This window comes from Tachyglossus aculeatus, chromosome 21 (genome assembly GCF_015852505.1).
Source record: "Tachyglossus aculeatus isolate mTacAcu1 chromosome 21, mTacAcu1.pri, whole genome shotgun sequence".
Taxonomy (NCBI): Eukaryota; Metazoa; Chordata; class Mammalia; order Monotremata; family Tachyglossidae; genus Tachyglossus; species Tachyglossus aculeatus.
In genome coordinates this window covers 59,174,064-59,188,978 of record NC_052086.1, presented here as the reverse complement: position 1 = coordinate 59,188,978, position 14,915 = coordinate 59,174,064, and the positions used below count along the sequence as shown (strand labels likewise).

The 14,915-nt window shown below is 40.7% G+C and overlaps 1 protein-coding gene across 1 annotated transcript in view; it reads left to right on the top strand.

The window, feature by feature from the left end:
• The first annotated feature begins 673 nt into the window (after positions 1–673).
• Positions 674–14,915, top strand: part of SDK1 (sidekick cell adhesion molecule 1) — a 246,586-nt gene continuing 232,344 nt past the window's right edge. The window contains exons 1-5 of the mRNA XM_038762450.1: positions 674–716; positions 3,480–3,596; positions 5,678–5,845; positions 7,097–7,199; positions 13,649–13,825. Coding sequence (XP_038618378.1) covers positions 3,533–3,596; positions 5,678–5,845; positions 7,097–7,199; positions 13,649–13,825 — 512 coding nt within the window. The 5' untranslated portion in view covers positions 674–716; positions 3,480–3,532. The remainder of the gene's footprint in view (positions 717–3,479; positions 3,597–5,677; positions 5,846–7,096; positions 7,200–13,648; positions 13,826–14,915) is intronic.

Genomic DNA, 14,915 nt, shown 5'->3' with positions numbered 1-14,915 from the left:
CAGTAATTGCAAATATATCGTATTTTAATGCAGGGGTACCTGTCCCTAACCTTGAGTGGTACAAAGACTCTGTTCCTATCAGCAAACTACAAAATCCTCGGTACAAATTGCTAATGAATGGCAGTCTACAAATCCAGGAGCTGCATCCTGATGACTCTGGCATCTTTCAGTGTTTTGCTCGTAACGAAGCTGGAGAAATTCAGACACATACCTACCTGGAAGCAACCAGTGAGTAGAGAATTTCATTTACACTAAATGATAGAGATGAACTCTTCTAGAATAACTTTATAGAAGGATTTGCAGAGGCTTTTCTTCCATAGCTTTGTGGGAGTAGATACATTGCTACAAAAATTGGCATTTTCTGTTCTTCCAACAGACTACAGTATATGAGCATAAAATACTCTACTTTTTTGAAGAACTATTTTCAGAAAAGATATTAAAGTTTGCAGTGAATAAATTTCATTTTTCCTCCTTTTTGGTCTTTCCCCTCTTGAACCATTATTGAAAATTATAATTCTTTAATTCCTTTTATTCTTGTAATTTTTATTAACTGAAATTCCTAGGTATATATTTCTCTAGAAAAAATTAAGATTAAAATATTAGCCACTCCTTTGATAGTTAAGGTGTTCTCTTAAAATTAATGAGCTTAGTGATTTCTGAATTACAGCTTATACTCCTGCCCCATGGAAATCTCAGGAATAAAGTTTGCAGCTCCAGTAAGTAATCAACCATGTGAGTTTTAGATGATTCCCCTAAATCAAGGTTTAGCAAGAAGCGATCTGGAGGCATAGAAGGGTAAATATTTATAAAGTAAAGTATAGGGTTCTCAGCAACACTAATTGAACTTTTCCCTAGTATCTTGTCTAGTTGGTAAGTTAGCAGTATCAGAGCATGAGGCCACTCACTGGGACAGAAAGGTTTGGGTACTTCTCTGGAGGTGACTTTCTGTGGATTTATGCAGTGAACTCTTTATGCAGATTATGCAGAAAACTCTTGAATGCTCTTTTAGGATCCCCTAGAAATATGACTCTCAATAGGATACGTGTTCTACGTACTTAGATCCATACCATTTGGGCATTTGTACACCCCACAGCACTTATATGCATATCTGTAATTCATTTTTTTATATTAGTGTCTATGTAAGTTCATAATCAGAGAACATTTCTACTAACTCTGTTACACTCTCCCAAGCACTTATTACAGTCATCTGCACACAGTCAGCACTCACTAAATACCATTGGTTGATTGACCATTTGTCCAGTTTTATACGAGAGTCTGTTTTTCAGCTAGTTTATCTCAGATACAGTATTGATAAGGCACCACATGTCTGTATTTGGGGTATTTGTGTTTAAAATGCCCTGTCTCCCTCTGCCTCAGCTCCTGGTGACGCTTTCTAGGTTCTGCATATTTACATAAGATACATCTGTTATTTCGGATTGGGCAAAGGAATGTACAGTTTTTTTGAGTGTTCTCAGTGTCTGACCACTCTATTCTAGAAGTGTCTAGGGGGCAGGTGTCTCCAAGCCCCATAGTCGTTTGGGGCATATCGATGTGGAAAAAAAAATTATAAACTCTGTGTTGTGTTTAGGAAATGGTATGTCAGAGACAAGTTTATTACTACTAGCACTTCTTCCAGTAGTAGTAAGGAGTGGCGGTTGAGCGGCAGAGATTTCCCTGATAGTCAAGGCCAGCTCAACTTCAGAAAACGCAGTTACTTTACATTTGGTACAGCATTCATAATGATCGGAAGAGTACAATAAGAGAAGTACTTTAGGATAGAAAGTAGTAAGTCCCTCGGGCAATTTCCTTTCAGCCCAGACCTGCTTTGTTCTAGGTGATCTGATACTGCTGATAAGCAAGGCTGGGGGTTCTCGATTAGTTCAAGGGGGTAGTTTCATCATGTTTAGGATATGTCATAATGTGCTTGGCTCAGATCAAACTTGACTACTCAATTTGAGTCAATCAAATAACTAAGTTTGGCTTGAGTAAACCAAATCATCAGGCACACCCAGAGTGGTCAAGCAGACCTAAGGCTGAAACAACTCAGAGGGGAAGGGTAATAGAAAAAGGGATGACAAATGCAGGGCCTTGACCATTGTGCTTCCACATCAGGTATCCTAGGTTTTCCAGGTTTCAGGGTCTTCCAGATGACTGAGAGGATTAGAGTTAGTTTTCATTTCTAGAAAAGCTCCAGAGACAGCCCATTCTGTGACAAGGCAATACTATTAGAATCCAGCAAAGAATTTTGGTTCCTTCTGGTCTGATTTTGGGGTGCTGAAAACCACTGAAATACGGCTAACAGTTTGGCCTATCCCAACCTTAACATCATTCAAGGCAGTATGGACTTCAGGCCTCCTACCAGCCATTCCTAAGTAGGGCTATATAAATCCCCACAGCTATGACTGAACTGCACCAACAAAAGGCAAGCGAAACAAGTTTTATTTCAGAACATAAATAGAAGGAAACAAGTACAAAATAGATTTTGAGCCCCCTGAGAGATAATCAGATTAGACACAATCTCTTTCCCATGTGGGTCACACTGAGATTGAAGGTTTTGATTCCCGTCCTGAGAATTCTAAAGCTTAATTTGCTACATGTAGTAAGTTATTTCTCCAAGCTACATTTTGGATCAAAAGGAAGGTTTGTGTGGCTATTGTTGATGGATAATTTCACCATTCTGGTGGTCACCTATGGCTTGGCTAACAAATGCCTAAACCAAAAGCCAGCCCTGCTTTGTCCTTTCAGGAACCCCTTAGCCTCTGTGTGACTCAGAGATTCCACTGGGCTTCTTAGAACACAGCCTACAGGCAGCAGTGCTGCCCCAGAAGGCACCATTGGCCTGGAAATTTTGTGATAGATTACGTTCTGCCAGAGGAAGTCTGTGTTTCCCTCGGCAGCTCTGAGGATGCCATCTCAGGGGGCTAGACCCAATGATGAGGAAAAAAAATTCTTACTCTGCTCAAGGAAGTGATGTACTTTATTTGATCCCAATCTAATCTGTTTGCAGTAAATGTGATGACATGCCTTTTGGAGAAAGAGAAGAAGAAAAGAAAAAAAACACTTAAAAAAAACCCTTACCTGAGAATAATATTACAACTTCATTTAAGTCTTAAAGTTAACCTTGTCAATTTTCTGATGTTTCTAAAGAAGAGGAGGGCAAATGGTTTTGTGTTTCTAAATTGTATTCTACTCTAAATAATTAATTTAAATATTCTTCCTGTCCCATTCATCTTCTCAATTGTCAATCCATTACCAACATGAAATTTTATTTTCCTTTTAGATCATAAACCAAGTTTGGTAAATCCTGAGAGATGAGTTATGAAAGTTTGCAGTGACTCCTGAAAGGTTTCCATTTTTAATTGCCTTACATGTCTCTTCGATTAGCTCAGTAAAGGAGTATGTGAAAAATACTTTTGAGTTTGAGCATCTCTCAGAGTTGATCCAGTGATTTATTTTTTTAATTTAACTTTTGAATTCAGATATTGCACCAACATTTTCTCAGCGCCCAGCAGATACCACAGTCACAGATGGCATGACAGCAGTTCTGACTTGTGAAGTTTCAGGGGCTCCAAAACCTGCCATAACATGGAAAAGAGGTATGTTTTTATGTTTTTGTGACACATTCTCAATTCACTTCTTATGTGTCACATCAATTTTTCCATCTTCAGTTAGGGACCCTTGAGATAATGGAGTGACCCAGTTTTGTGTTGTGTTTTGTTTTTAATAATAAGGAGGCACCTTATAGTGTCTGTTACCCAGTGTCTTTCACACAATGGGGGCTTTAAATGTTAGTTGATAATAATTAACTGTGGTATTTGTTAAGCACTTACTGTGTTTCAAGCACTGAGTGAAATACTGAGGTAGATACAATCAGATGGGGCAGAATCCCTTCCCCATGTGGAGTTCACAGCCCAAGCAGGAGGAAGAGCAGATATTTAAATGTCATTTTTCAGATGAGGAAACTGAGGCCCAGAGATGGTAGGTGACTTTTCCAAGCTCACACAACAGGCAAGTCTTAGAGCTGGCATTAGAACCCAGGTTAAGAGTAGCAGTGTGGGCTAGTGGGTAGAGCTCAGGCTTGGGAGTCAAAAGGACCTGGGCTCTATTCCTAGCTGTACCACTTGTCTGGTGTGTGACCTTGGGCACGTCGCTTAACTTCTCTGTGCCTCAATTATCTGTAAAATGAGGATTAGTGAGAATTGCGAGTCCCACATGGGATATGGACTGTGTTCAACCTTATTACCTTATATTTACCCCAGAGCTTAGATCAGTGCCTGGCACATAGGAAGCGCTTAACAAATACTGTAAAAAAAAGTCCTCTGAAGCTTAGTCCTGTGTGATGAAGCAAGAGGAATTCCTACTCTACTCTTTCAAACATCCAAAATAAAAAAAAAAAACCGTTCAGATTCTCCTTTTTTGAACTGTGTAAGCAATATTTAACTCATATTAACCATTCTTAGCATTATGGTATTGAACCATGAGCTAAAGCAGCAACAAGCAACCTAAAGCTTTCATATTTTGAACTGATGCAGCTGCCCAAGGTGCCTGCAGTTCACCCAGCACCTAACTTATATATTTCAGCATTAGGAGCTGAGTTAAAATGTACCCTAGAGCAACATACTGTCTTTTAACTTTTTGTAGCCTCCACAGGTATCTTGTCAGAGAATCAATGGCTCTATAGATATCTCTTCCTTTGAAGAGAGTATTTTAGAGAAGAAATCTTAGTATTAATTCATTCCATCTCATTTATTGAGGACTTACTGTGTGCAGAGCACTGTACTAAGGACTTGGGGGAGTACAATATAACAATAAACAGACCCATTCCCTGTCCACAACGAGCTTACAGTCTAGAGGCAGGGAGACCGACATCAATACAAATAAATAATATTACAGATATGTGTATAAGTGCTGTAGGGCTCAGAGGGGGGAAGAGCAAAGGGAGCAAGTCAGAGGAACTCAGAAGGGAGTGGGAGATGAGGAAAGGTGGTAGTCAGAGAAGGCCTCTTGGAGGAGATGTGCCTTCAATAAGGCTTTGAAATGGGGGAGAGTGATTTTCTGTTTGATTCGAGGAGACAGGGCATTCCAGGCCAGAGGCAGAACATGAGCTAGGGGTTGGCAATGTGATAGAAGATTTCAAGGCACAGTGAGAAGGTTAGCACTAGAGAAGTGGAGTGTGTGGGCTGAGTTGTAGAAGGAAAGAAGCAGGGTTGAGGTAGGAGGGGGTTTGGAGGTGGTGTGTTTTAAAGCCAATGGTGATGAGTTTTTGTTTATTGTGGAAGTGGGTGGGCAACCACTGGAGTTTTTTGAGGAGCAGGGTGACGTGTCTTGAACGTTTTTGAAGAAATGTGATCCGGGCAGCAGAGTGAAGTATGGACTGGAGTTGGGAGAGGCAGGAGGCAGGGAGGTCAGCAAGGAGGCTGATGCAGTAATCCAGATGGGATAGGATGAGTGATTCTATTAACACGGTAGTAGTTTTGATGGAGAGGAAAAGGTGGATTTTAGCTATGTTGTGAAGGTGGGACTGGCAGGTTTTAGTGATGGATTGAATATGTGGGTTGAATGATAGAGACGAGTCAAGGATAACACCAAGGTTATGGGCTTTTGTGAGATAGGAAGGTTGGTGGCATTTACAGTATAAATTTCTCTTCTTATCTTCCCTTTCTCTTCCATTTTCCAGGAGATCAGATTTTAGCCAGTGGCTCTGTCCAGATTCCTAGATTCATTCTTCTTGAGTCTGGTGGCCTGCAGATTGCTCCTGTCTTCCTCCACGATGCTGGCAACTACACCTGTTATGCCATAAACACTGAAGGATCTCTGAATGCGAATGCTGTGCTAACCGTGTGGAGTAAGAGCCTTCTTTTGGACAAAATCTGCCATTAATCCCAGCTTAATCACCATGCCTGTTTTACTTAGGAAATGTGAACATGCCTTTGGTCTTGCTCAGTTAATAGAAATAGAATGATGATTTATTGCAGCTAATTTTCAGAAAACCATTGAGTAGTTCCCTTAACATTTCTCCATTTTGCCAAGTAGATAAAATGTGTTTTTTGCAGATAAGGAAATGGAGTTTTGTGAAAAAGACTGAAATTTTGGAAAGCTTGACAGAATAAATCTGACACTTGATTAGCAAATGTGAAAACCTTTTCCATACCCAACCGAGTAGCTTTTTTTGTTGTTGTTTTTAACTGAATTACTGGGACGATTTTGAATGATCAATTCATTTAGAGTTGGTTCAGCTTATTTTTTTTGTGGATACTGATAAGCACCTTTTAAAAGTGGTCCATTATAAAATCCTTTCCAGATGATTTATGTGCCTCAGTTGGTCCTCAGGCAAGAACCCCTTGCAGTGCAAAACATTTTTTAAAAAAGCTGTAGGCCATATAAAGGAATACTAATGAACCGTTAGCTCCCGTAGTCTATTCAGTAAGATAACTTCACTGTGACTAGGAGCTATTCACATCACTCCCTCCAATCCGTGTTGTACCTAAAGGAAAGTCAGAGCATAATGGGACAGAACAGCCCCAGGATAAGTGGTTCAGGGCTCTGTCTCTTCACAGACCATTGGCTTGGAGACTTAATGTGACTACCAGAAAATACTGTTTTTTTCCCAAGTATCCTTTCGTAGTTCTAGTATCTTGCTCATATGAGTCCCATTAGAATTCCAAGTTATACAACATGAGCACAGTGAGTTAGTCAGTGTGTGGCTTGAGCAGATCACATGCTCTTTTGAGTACCATGATGCAGGAAGCAATATTATATGGCTTCTGGAGTGGGACAGAGTAAGGCATCCTAGGGAACAACCCAAGTCTAATTCCCAGTATAGGGGTGCCTACATCCAGGTGAATGGGTTGGTAATCCTTTTTTTCCCAGGGTAGGGAAAAGGACAAAAATAATTTTCGATCTGGCTCAACACCATTTTTAGAGTGCTCTTCCTTTGTCATAATGAAAACCAGCTTTGTGTTCCTGGGGATGTTGCAGAGTTCTTCTAATGACCCATTTTGCCAAAATAAAAGGAAACTTAGTCCTCTCAATGTTTTTCATATGATATGGCAGAAATTCCCAAATTTATATAAGCTGTGACTTGTGTTTCTTCCAGATCGCACTTCCATTGTTCACCCTCCTGAGGATAGTGTTGTTATTAAGGGAACCACAGCCACTTTACTCTGTGGGGCAACTCATGACCCTAGAATTTCCATCAGGTCAGTCTAATCACTTATTGTTTTGTGACATTAATATTTAAGATATTGAAATATTTAGTTATCAGATGAGAAGGAAGCATTTTAGGAACCTAGATTTCAGTAGCAGAACCCTAATTACTGTATCATAAAGTTGTAGGCTGCATCATTAATCACACAAATCCCATTTTGTATTGCAGTCTTATGTATTGTTTACATGAGGTATGTTCCTCTTCATGGCTTCAGTGCAGCTTTTCATGATTTCACTGCCAAGGGTAATTCAATATCCATAAAACAGACTTTTTAGGACTGATACTTAATGAGAGAAATAGAGAGCGAAAAGGATTTCACAAGTGTTTATAGTGGAATTTTAGAAAATCCAGGAAAGGTCTCCTGTGTTCCCCCAAACATTCTGATAAAGCAAGGGTGGAAAAAAAGAAACAAAAGTTGCTAGAGTGGAATTAAAAATGAGTAAGCGTTTTTAATGAAATTATCCATAAAATATTTCGAGAGGTAAGGACTTAGAAGAACCAAGAGATATAGTGCACAGTGCTAGTGCCAGTTTAAATTTGGCCCAGGAGACAACTATCCAGTGTTTGGTTTTCGTTCAAAGAAAGGTACAAGAGCTCCTGTCCTGGAATCAAGCCTGACTCTGCTGCAGGGTACACGGCAGGAGTGTAAGATGCAAGTTTGCAGACTGAGGCTGGGAAGGCATTGTATGGATCAGAGTTGGCCTAGGGTCCCCAAACCTTTGGGTCTGAGTCAGATTGGTACAGAGCCAAGTCTTGCCTTGTTTGGATGATTCATATAGTTTCCAGTCTTCCCTCTAGACTGTAAGGTCATTGCGGTCAGGGAATGTATCTGTTACATTATACTCTCCTAAGCACTTAGTACAGTGCTCTGCACATACTAAGCACTCTGTAAATATGATTGACAATTGCTTCTCCCCTTCATGTTTGAGATAACAATCAATCATTCTTATTTTTTGAGCACTTCCTGTTGGCAGAGCTTTGTAAGCACTTGGGAGAGAACAATATAACAGAGTTAGTAGACACATTCACTGCCCATAAGGAGTTTAGGGTATAGATGATGAGACAGGCATTAATATAAATTAATAATTTATAATGTATAATTTATAGATTCTTACATAAGTATACATAATTTATAGATATGTGGAGTGAATATCAGAAATCAAAAGGGGTGAATATAGGATGTAAATCCAAGTTCGAATGACGCAAAAGGGAGTGGGAGAAGAGGAAATGAGGGCTTAGTTGGGGAAAGCCTCTTGGAAGAGATGTGTTTTTAATAAGACTTTGAAAATGGAAGGAGTGATCTTCTGTTGGCTGTGAAAGAAGAGGAAGTCCCAGGCTAGAGGCAAGAAGTCTTGGTGAGGGAATGAGACTTGGGGGGTGATGGTGGAGCTGTCTAGAGTGATGGGAATATCATAGCAGGACAGACTTTCAGTGGAAAGATGAGGAGTTCTGTTTTGGACATGTTAAATTGGGGGTGTTGGTAGACCATCCAGATATAGCTGTCCTGAAGCAGGGGGAATAAATGCTTAGTACAGTGCTCTGCACACAGTAAGTGCTCAATAAATATGAGTGAGTGAATGAATATGAGACTGCAGAGAAGGAGAAAGATCAGGGCAGGGAAGTAGGGGCAGTGGATGTAGATAACTTGTTTGAGGAGTTTGGAGGGGAATGATAGGAGGGAGGGAGATGGGGAAGTAATTGAAGGGAGTCGTGTGGTTAAGGGAGGGTTTGGGTTTTTTTTTAAGATGGGGATTCATGAGCATGTTGAAAGCAACAAGGAAGAATACATTGGAGAGTCAACAGTTGAAGATGGCAGTCACTGGGGAGGAGGAGGAAGTGGACATATGCTTTGATAAACTGTGAAAAGTTGAGGTCAGAGGTGCAGGTGGAGGGGGTGGACTTTGAGAGGAGGTGGGAGATGTCTTGAGATACCACTGGGAAAGATGGGAGAGTCAAAAAAGGGGCAAGAGGAGGGAGGGACTGGTGAGGAATGGGGAGATTTTAGGGAGATCGCACCTTATGGTTTCAAGTATGGCTGAGTTATTTGGAATATATGTAATTTCACATTTAAAAAGTTGGACCTTGAGTTGCTGATAATGTTGCCCTTCTCCAGTAATGAGCCTGTATCAACATCCAAAGCATTCAATCACGTTGCTGCCTCCTATCTCAGCTCACTACTGTCATACACAAATCAGCCCTCACACTTCACTTCTCTAATGCTAACCTTCTCACTGTTTCACAGTCTTGTCCATCTCACTGCCGATCCCTCTCCCACATCCTGCCTGTAGCCTGGAATGCCCTCCTTCCTTAAATCCAACAGACAATTACTCACCTCTTTCAAAGCCCTATTGAAGGCACATCTCCTCCAAGAGACCTTCTCTAACTAAACCCTCTTTTTCTCCCACTCCCTTCTGCGTCACCTTGACTTGCTCCCTTTATTCATTCCCCTTCCCAGCCCCACAGTACTTTTGTACATATCCGTAATTTATTTATTTATAAAAATTGTCTGTCTCCCCCTCTAGACCGCAAGCTCACTGTAGGCAGGGAATTTGTCGGCTTAGTATTGTATTGTACCCTTCCAAGTGCTTAGTACAGTGCTCTGCACACAGTCAGCCCTTAATAAATGATTGAATTGAATGAATGAATGAATGAATGAACTTCCACTTTGTGCCAGGCTTACCTCCAGGTCTATAGACTGTAAACTCCTTGTGGTCAGGGATCATGTCTACTACCAACTGTATTGTACTACATGTACAGTGCTCTACACCCAGTAAGCACTCAGAAAATACCATTGATTGTAGTTGGAGACTTGCTGGAGGCTGGAACTGGTTTCAGGCTGGGATTGGGATTGTCAAGGTTAGAATGACCTCAGCTTTGATCTGGACTGTGGGTCAGACAGAGTTGGAGGGCCTCAGATGACTGGTTGGTTAGTGACTGGGGACAGGGTAGCTCTGTTGGAAAAAAAATAAGTGGTGAGAGCATTTGTTAATGTAGATATTTGCTCTGCTGACACTTTCTGTCAATTCTTAATTAACATACCAATCAATCAGAGATATTTCTTGAGTCCCCGCTGGGTACAGAGCACTGTACTTGACCTTTGTCTTACACTCTTCCTTACTGCTGAGGAACCAATTAGGAGGAGTCTAGTGGAATGGTCTAGTGGAAGGAGCACAGGCCTGGGAATCAAAGGACATGGGTTCTAACCCCTGCTCTGTCACATGTCTGCAGTGTGACTTTGTACAAGTCACTTCACTTCTCTGTGCCCCAGTTACATCATCTGTAAAATAAGGATTAATACTGTGAGCCCCATGTGTGACAGACTGTGTCCAATCTGATTACCTTTGTATCTACCCAGTGCTTAGAACAGTGCTTAGCAGAGAGTAAGCACTTAATACCACAATTATTATTATTTTTATTAGGAGCCTCCCTTCTCTGAAGTCACGAGCACCCTTCTCAATGACAACTCCTCTTAACTGTTCTTATGGCCAATTTAAATATATTCATTTTTTGGCTTTTCTGTATGTGTCCAGCTCTGCTGGTTCGGTTGCAGGGTAGTGGAACTAGGACTCTTCGTTATTGGATTTTTTCCTTTCTTTTTCCTGTCACTATGACCTAGGGGAAGTGGAAAAAGGGAATGATGTTAACCTTCAGGACAGAAAAGTGTAGTACAATACACTACAGCTACAATACACTATAGCAATACAATACAACAAACGCGGTGGTATCAGAAAGGTTAGCACATCTGTGGACATAAAGCATCTTTAGAGAAACCTGTTTCTTTTCTAATAATAATAATAATAACGGCATTTGTTAAGTGCTTACTATGTGCAAAGCACTGTTCTAAGCACTGGGCAGGATACAAGGTGATCAGGTTGTCCCATGTGGGCTCACAGTCTTAATCCCCCTTTTACAGATGAGGTAACTGAGGCACAGAGAAGTCAAGTGACTTGCCCAAAGTCACATAGCTGACAATTGGCAGAGCCAGGATTTGAACCCATGACCTCTGACTCCCAAGCCCATGCTCTTTCCATTGAGCCAAGCTCCTTCTCTTTCTAAAGAGAAGAAACTGGAATCAATCATTTGCATTTACTGAGCTCTTACTGTGTTCAGAGCACTGTGCTAAGCACTTGGGATGGTACAATACATTATGCTGGAAGACACAATCCCTCCCCTCAAGGAATTTACAGTCTAGTGGAGGAGTTTACACACCAGTGGAAGAGACTAATGGGAAGGTAGTCTTCTAGCCCATTATATTATTATTATTATTATTACTGTGGGCATGAGCCGGGGGGGAATTATCTGATTATCTTGAAATCAGTTCTTTGTACAGGGCCTGGCATAGAGTAAGTGCCTAACAAGTACTACACTTATTAAAGTAAGTTTTGCTTTAGTCCAGAACAGATACAGTTATTACCTCCTCACAATTAACAATGGTAACATGGAATTCCATTCTTGTGTACTTCTTCAGAAAAACTCTTAGCAGTGTCTTAAAATGTGATGCTAAAGATGAAGTAACACAATGCCGGAAGCGGTTCTTCAGGGGGAGTTTTCAGAAATAAAATACTATCATCACAGGTGCTGATGATAATTAGGCAGAGCCTTGAAAATAAACTCCAAAAAGCACCTTCCCACTAAAATCCCTTCCCACTTTGCCCTTCCCTCTGAGGTATTCTAGGAATAAGATAAAGTAAATCAATAGTCTTTCCAAATGACTGAGAATAAACCATTACTTGTTCTGGGCATTTGGGTGAGTAGCAATTTGCAATACTGGCAGAAGCATCAAGTATGGCTGGGCTATGAAAATGAAGCTATTCTTTCCTGTCTACAGGTAATTCTTCCTGGTTAGGAATAGGGAAAGCTGATCATCATATTCCGTTTACTAGTGAACAAATAGAGAGCTTCCATCTGTCTGTGCTATCTGGAGGCTTTTCCAGGATTAAAAATTCGCACTCAGACCAAATTTAATTAAAGTTTAAAGATCTGCCAAACATGGAAGTCGGGGGCCTGGGGGAAAGTGAGAGCTGATAATTACCTTGAAAATGCTGAGAGGATACATTGGAGAAATGCATGACAAAAAGAGAAGGACTGAACTGTTTTTTAAAGTTGTCAACTAGGGGACAAAGCTGTAGTAAGGACATTTAACTTGCTCTATTCTCTTTCCAGTGAAACATATAGCTAGTTCTCCTTGCTTTTCTTGGGTTTATTTTAACTAGATTTGCATGTGATTTAAACACATTCAACCTGATTATAGTAATGAGAATGGAATAAGTTCTTCATTTGTGGCAGGGGCATTAACTCTTTCTGACTATTAGGACACTTTTTGTTGTGGATTAGCTGATTAGCTGCTGTGGATTAGCTGATTTATTCAGTGGATTGGTAAAGACCATTCTTTCCTCAAGAGAGCAGCTTATTCATTTCTTACTGGGAGAATCAACCCATTATGTCTGTGTCTGGGTGTAACAGGGTAAATAGTTTTGAAAAATTTTTCAGGCACCTTGAAGTAGTAAGGGTAATATTTTGAAATCAAACTAATTTATGCCTACAAGTAAAGACAACACTTTTCATTCCATATGGCAATGAATAATCATGTCATCTCAAAATCACCTTTGCCTTCAATTGGCTCTAGGGAGAGGACCTTAGCAGATTTCTTTTTTCAAAGAAAAAGATTCAAAGAAGAGGGAATGTGGGGGTTTTTGACCTTATTTGGGATTTACTATATATATATATATATATATACATATATATATATATAAAAGATTAAGATAGGAGATTGAACTCAGCATCTGGGCAAGGTATTTTTTTGCCATTTTTCCAAACTCTTCACAGCGTTTAGGTTTGACTCTACTCAGATGCAAACCATCTTCGAGCAGTGTTCCGGGTGCTTGCATGTAGATTGACGAAAGCCTCTAGGAACTTGTGCATTTGTTTGTACTTAAGGAATCTTCCTGGCAGCTAGCATAAAAGAGCCAATGAAATTTCATTTTAATATGGAATAGGTGGGCTGTTTCAACAACTGTAGGTAGATTCTGGCTGGAGAAGCAGTGTGGGTCAGTGGAAAGAGCACAGGCTTTGGAGTCAGAGGTCATGAGTTCAAATCCAGACTCCACCAATTGTCAGCTGTGTGACTTTGGGCAATTCACTTAACTTCTCTGTGCCTCAGTTACCTCATCTGTAAAATGGGGATTAAGACTGTAAGCCCCCTGTGTGACAACCTGATCACCTTTTAACCTCCCCAGTGCTTAGAACAGTGCTTTGTACATAGTAAGTGCTTAATAAATGCCATTAAAAAAAAGCTCTCTGGTTGTGGATCTGGGGAATAATAAGATCTGATGTGATATTTTGGAAGTTTTTGAATTCCCGGTTCTGTGTGATTTTGTAACTGTAATTCTTTTTTACCCATCTTTGGATGCTATTCATATTTTGAATCATTTTGACCCCCAGATACTTTTGGAAGAAGGATGGCATCATAATCAAATCAGCCGGCAGTTCGAGGCTCACGATAGGCAAAGATGGTTCCCTTCTCATTAGCCAGACGTGGTCTGGTGACATTGGAGATTATACCTGTGAAATTGTTTCTTTAGGAGGAAATGATTCCAAAATGGCCCGACTGGAAGTAATGTGAGTATTGCAACTGTTCATTAAACTTCCTTTGTGATCTACTTAACATCTGTATTAATGCTTATAATTTTGCCATTAGAAAATTATCCTCGCTCTGAATTCTCTCCTTGCAGCTCCAGAGACCTGCACAGTGCATCAGCAAAGTTGCAGGGAGTCAAGCCATTTTCTCTCAGCCCATAACCCTTTCATAATCTCTGCTGGATTTGGGGTTTGACTCTAGGCTCAGCCACCCACAATTCATCTCTCAGGCATGCCTATCTGTGGTTCTTGTTGAAGGGGTCTTAAGGGGAGCAAAGATGTACTCCTAGCAGAATTTCAAAAATCAAACTCCATGGTCCCATCAGAACCCAGTTTTGCTCCTTAACCAAGTGGCCTAGACTTCAGACTGTGTAATTGTTGGGTAGAAGAAATGCTACATAATATTCTTGTTCTTTATACACCAAAGGAGATACTATGCTCTCATTCTCACCTAAGTGCATAGAGGATATGATTGAGTCTCTGCTTGAATACTACAACCTGTTCTCCTATAGGGAGTAGGAGGGAGAATAGGACTCTTTCTTTATCACTTATTATGTTTTCGCAGCACCTTGGGCAAACACAAAGTATGTATTCATGCATTGTCAATCAATCAACCAATCAGTCGTATTTATTGAGTGCTTACTGTGTGCAGAACACTGTACTAAGCGCTTGGGAAGTACAAGTTGGCAACATATAGAGACAGTCCCTACCCAACAGTGGGCTCACAGTCTAAAAGGGGGAGACAGAGAACAAAACCAAACATACTAACAAAATAAAATGAATAGAATAGATATGTACAAGTAAAATAAATAGAGTAATAAATATGTACAAACATATATACATATATACAGGTGCTGTGGGGAGGAAGGAGGTAAGATGGGGGGATGGAGAGGGGGATGAGGGGGAGAGGAAGGAAGGGGATCAGTCTGGGAAGGCCTCCTGGAGAAGGTGAGCTCTCAATAGGGCCTTGAAGGGAGGAAGAGAGCTAGCTTGGTGGATGGGCAGAGGGAGGGCACTCCAGGCCCGGGGGATGACGTGGGCCAGGGGTCGATGGTGGGACAGGCGAGAACAA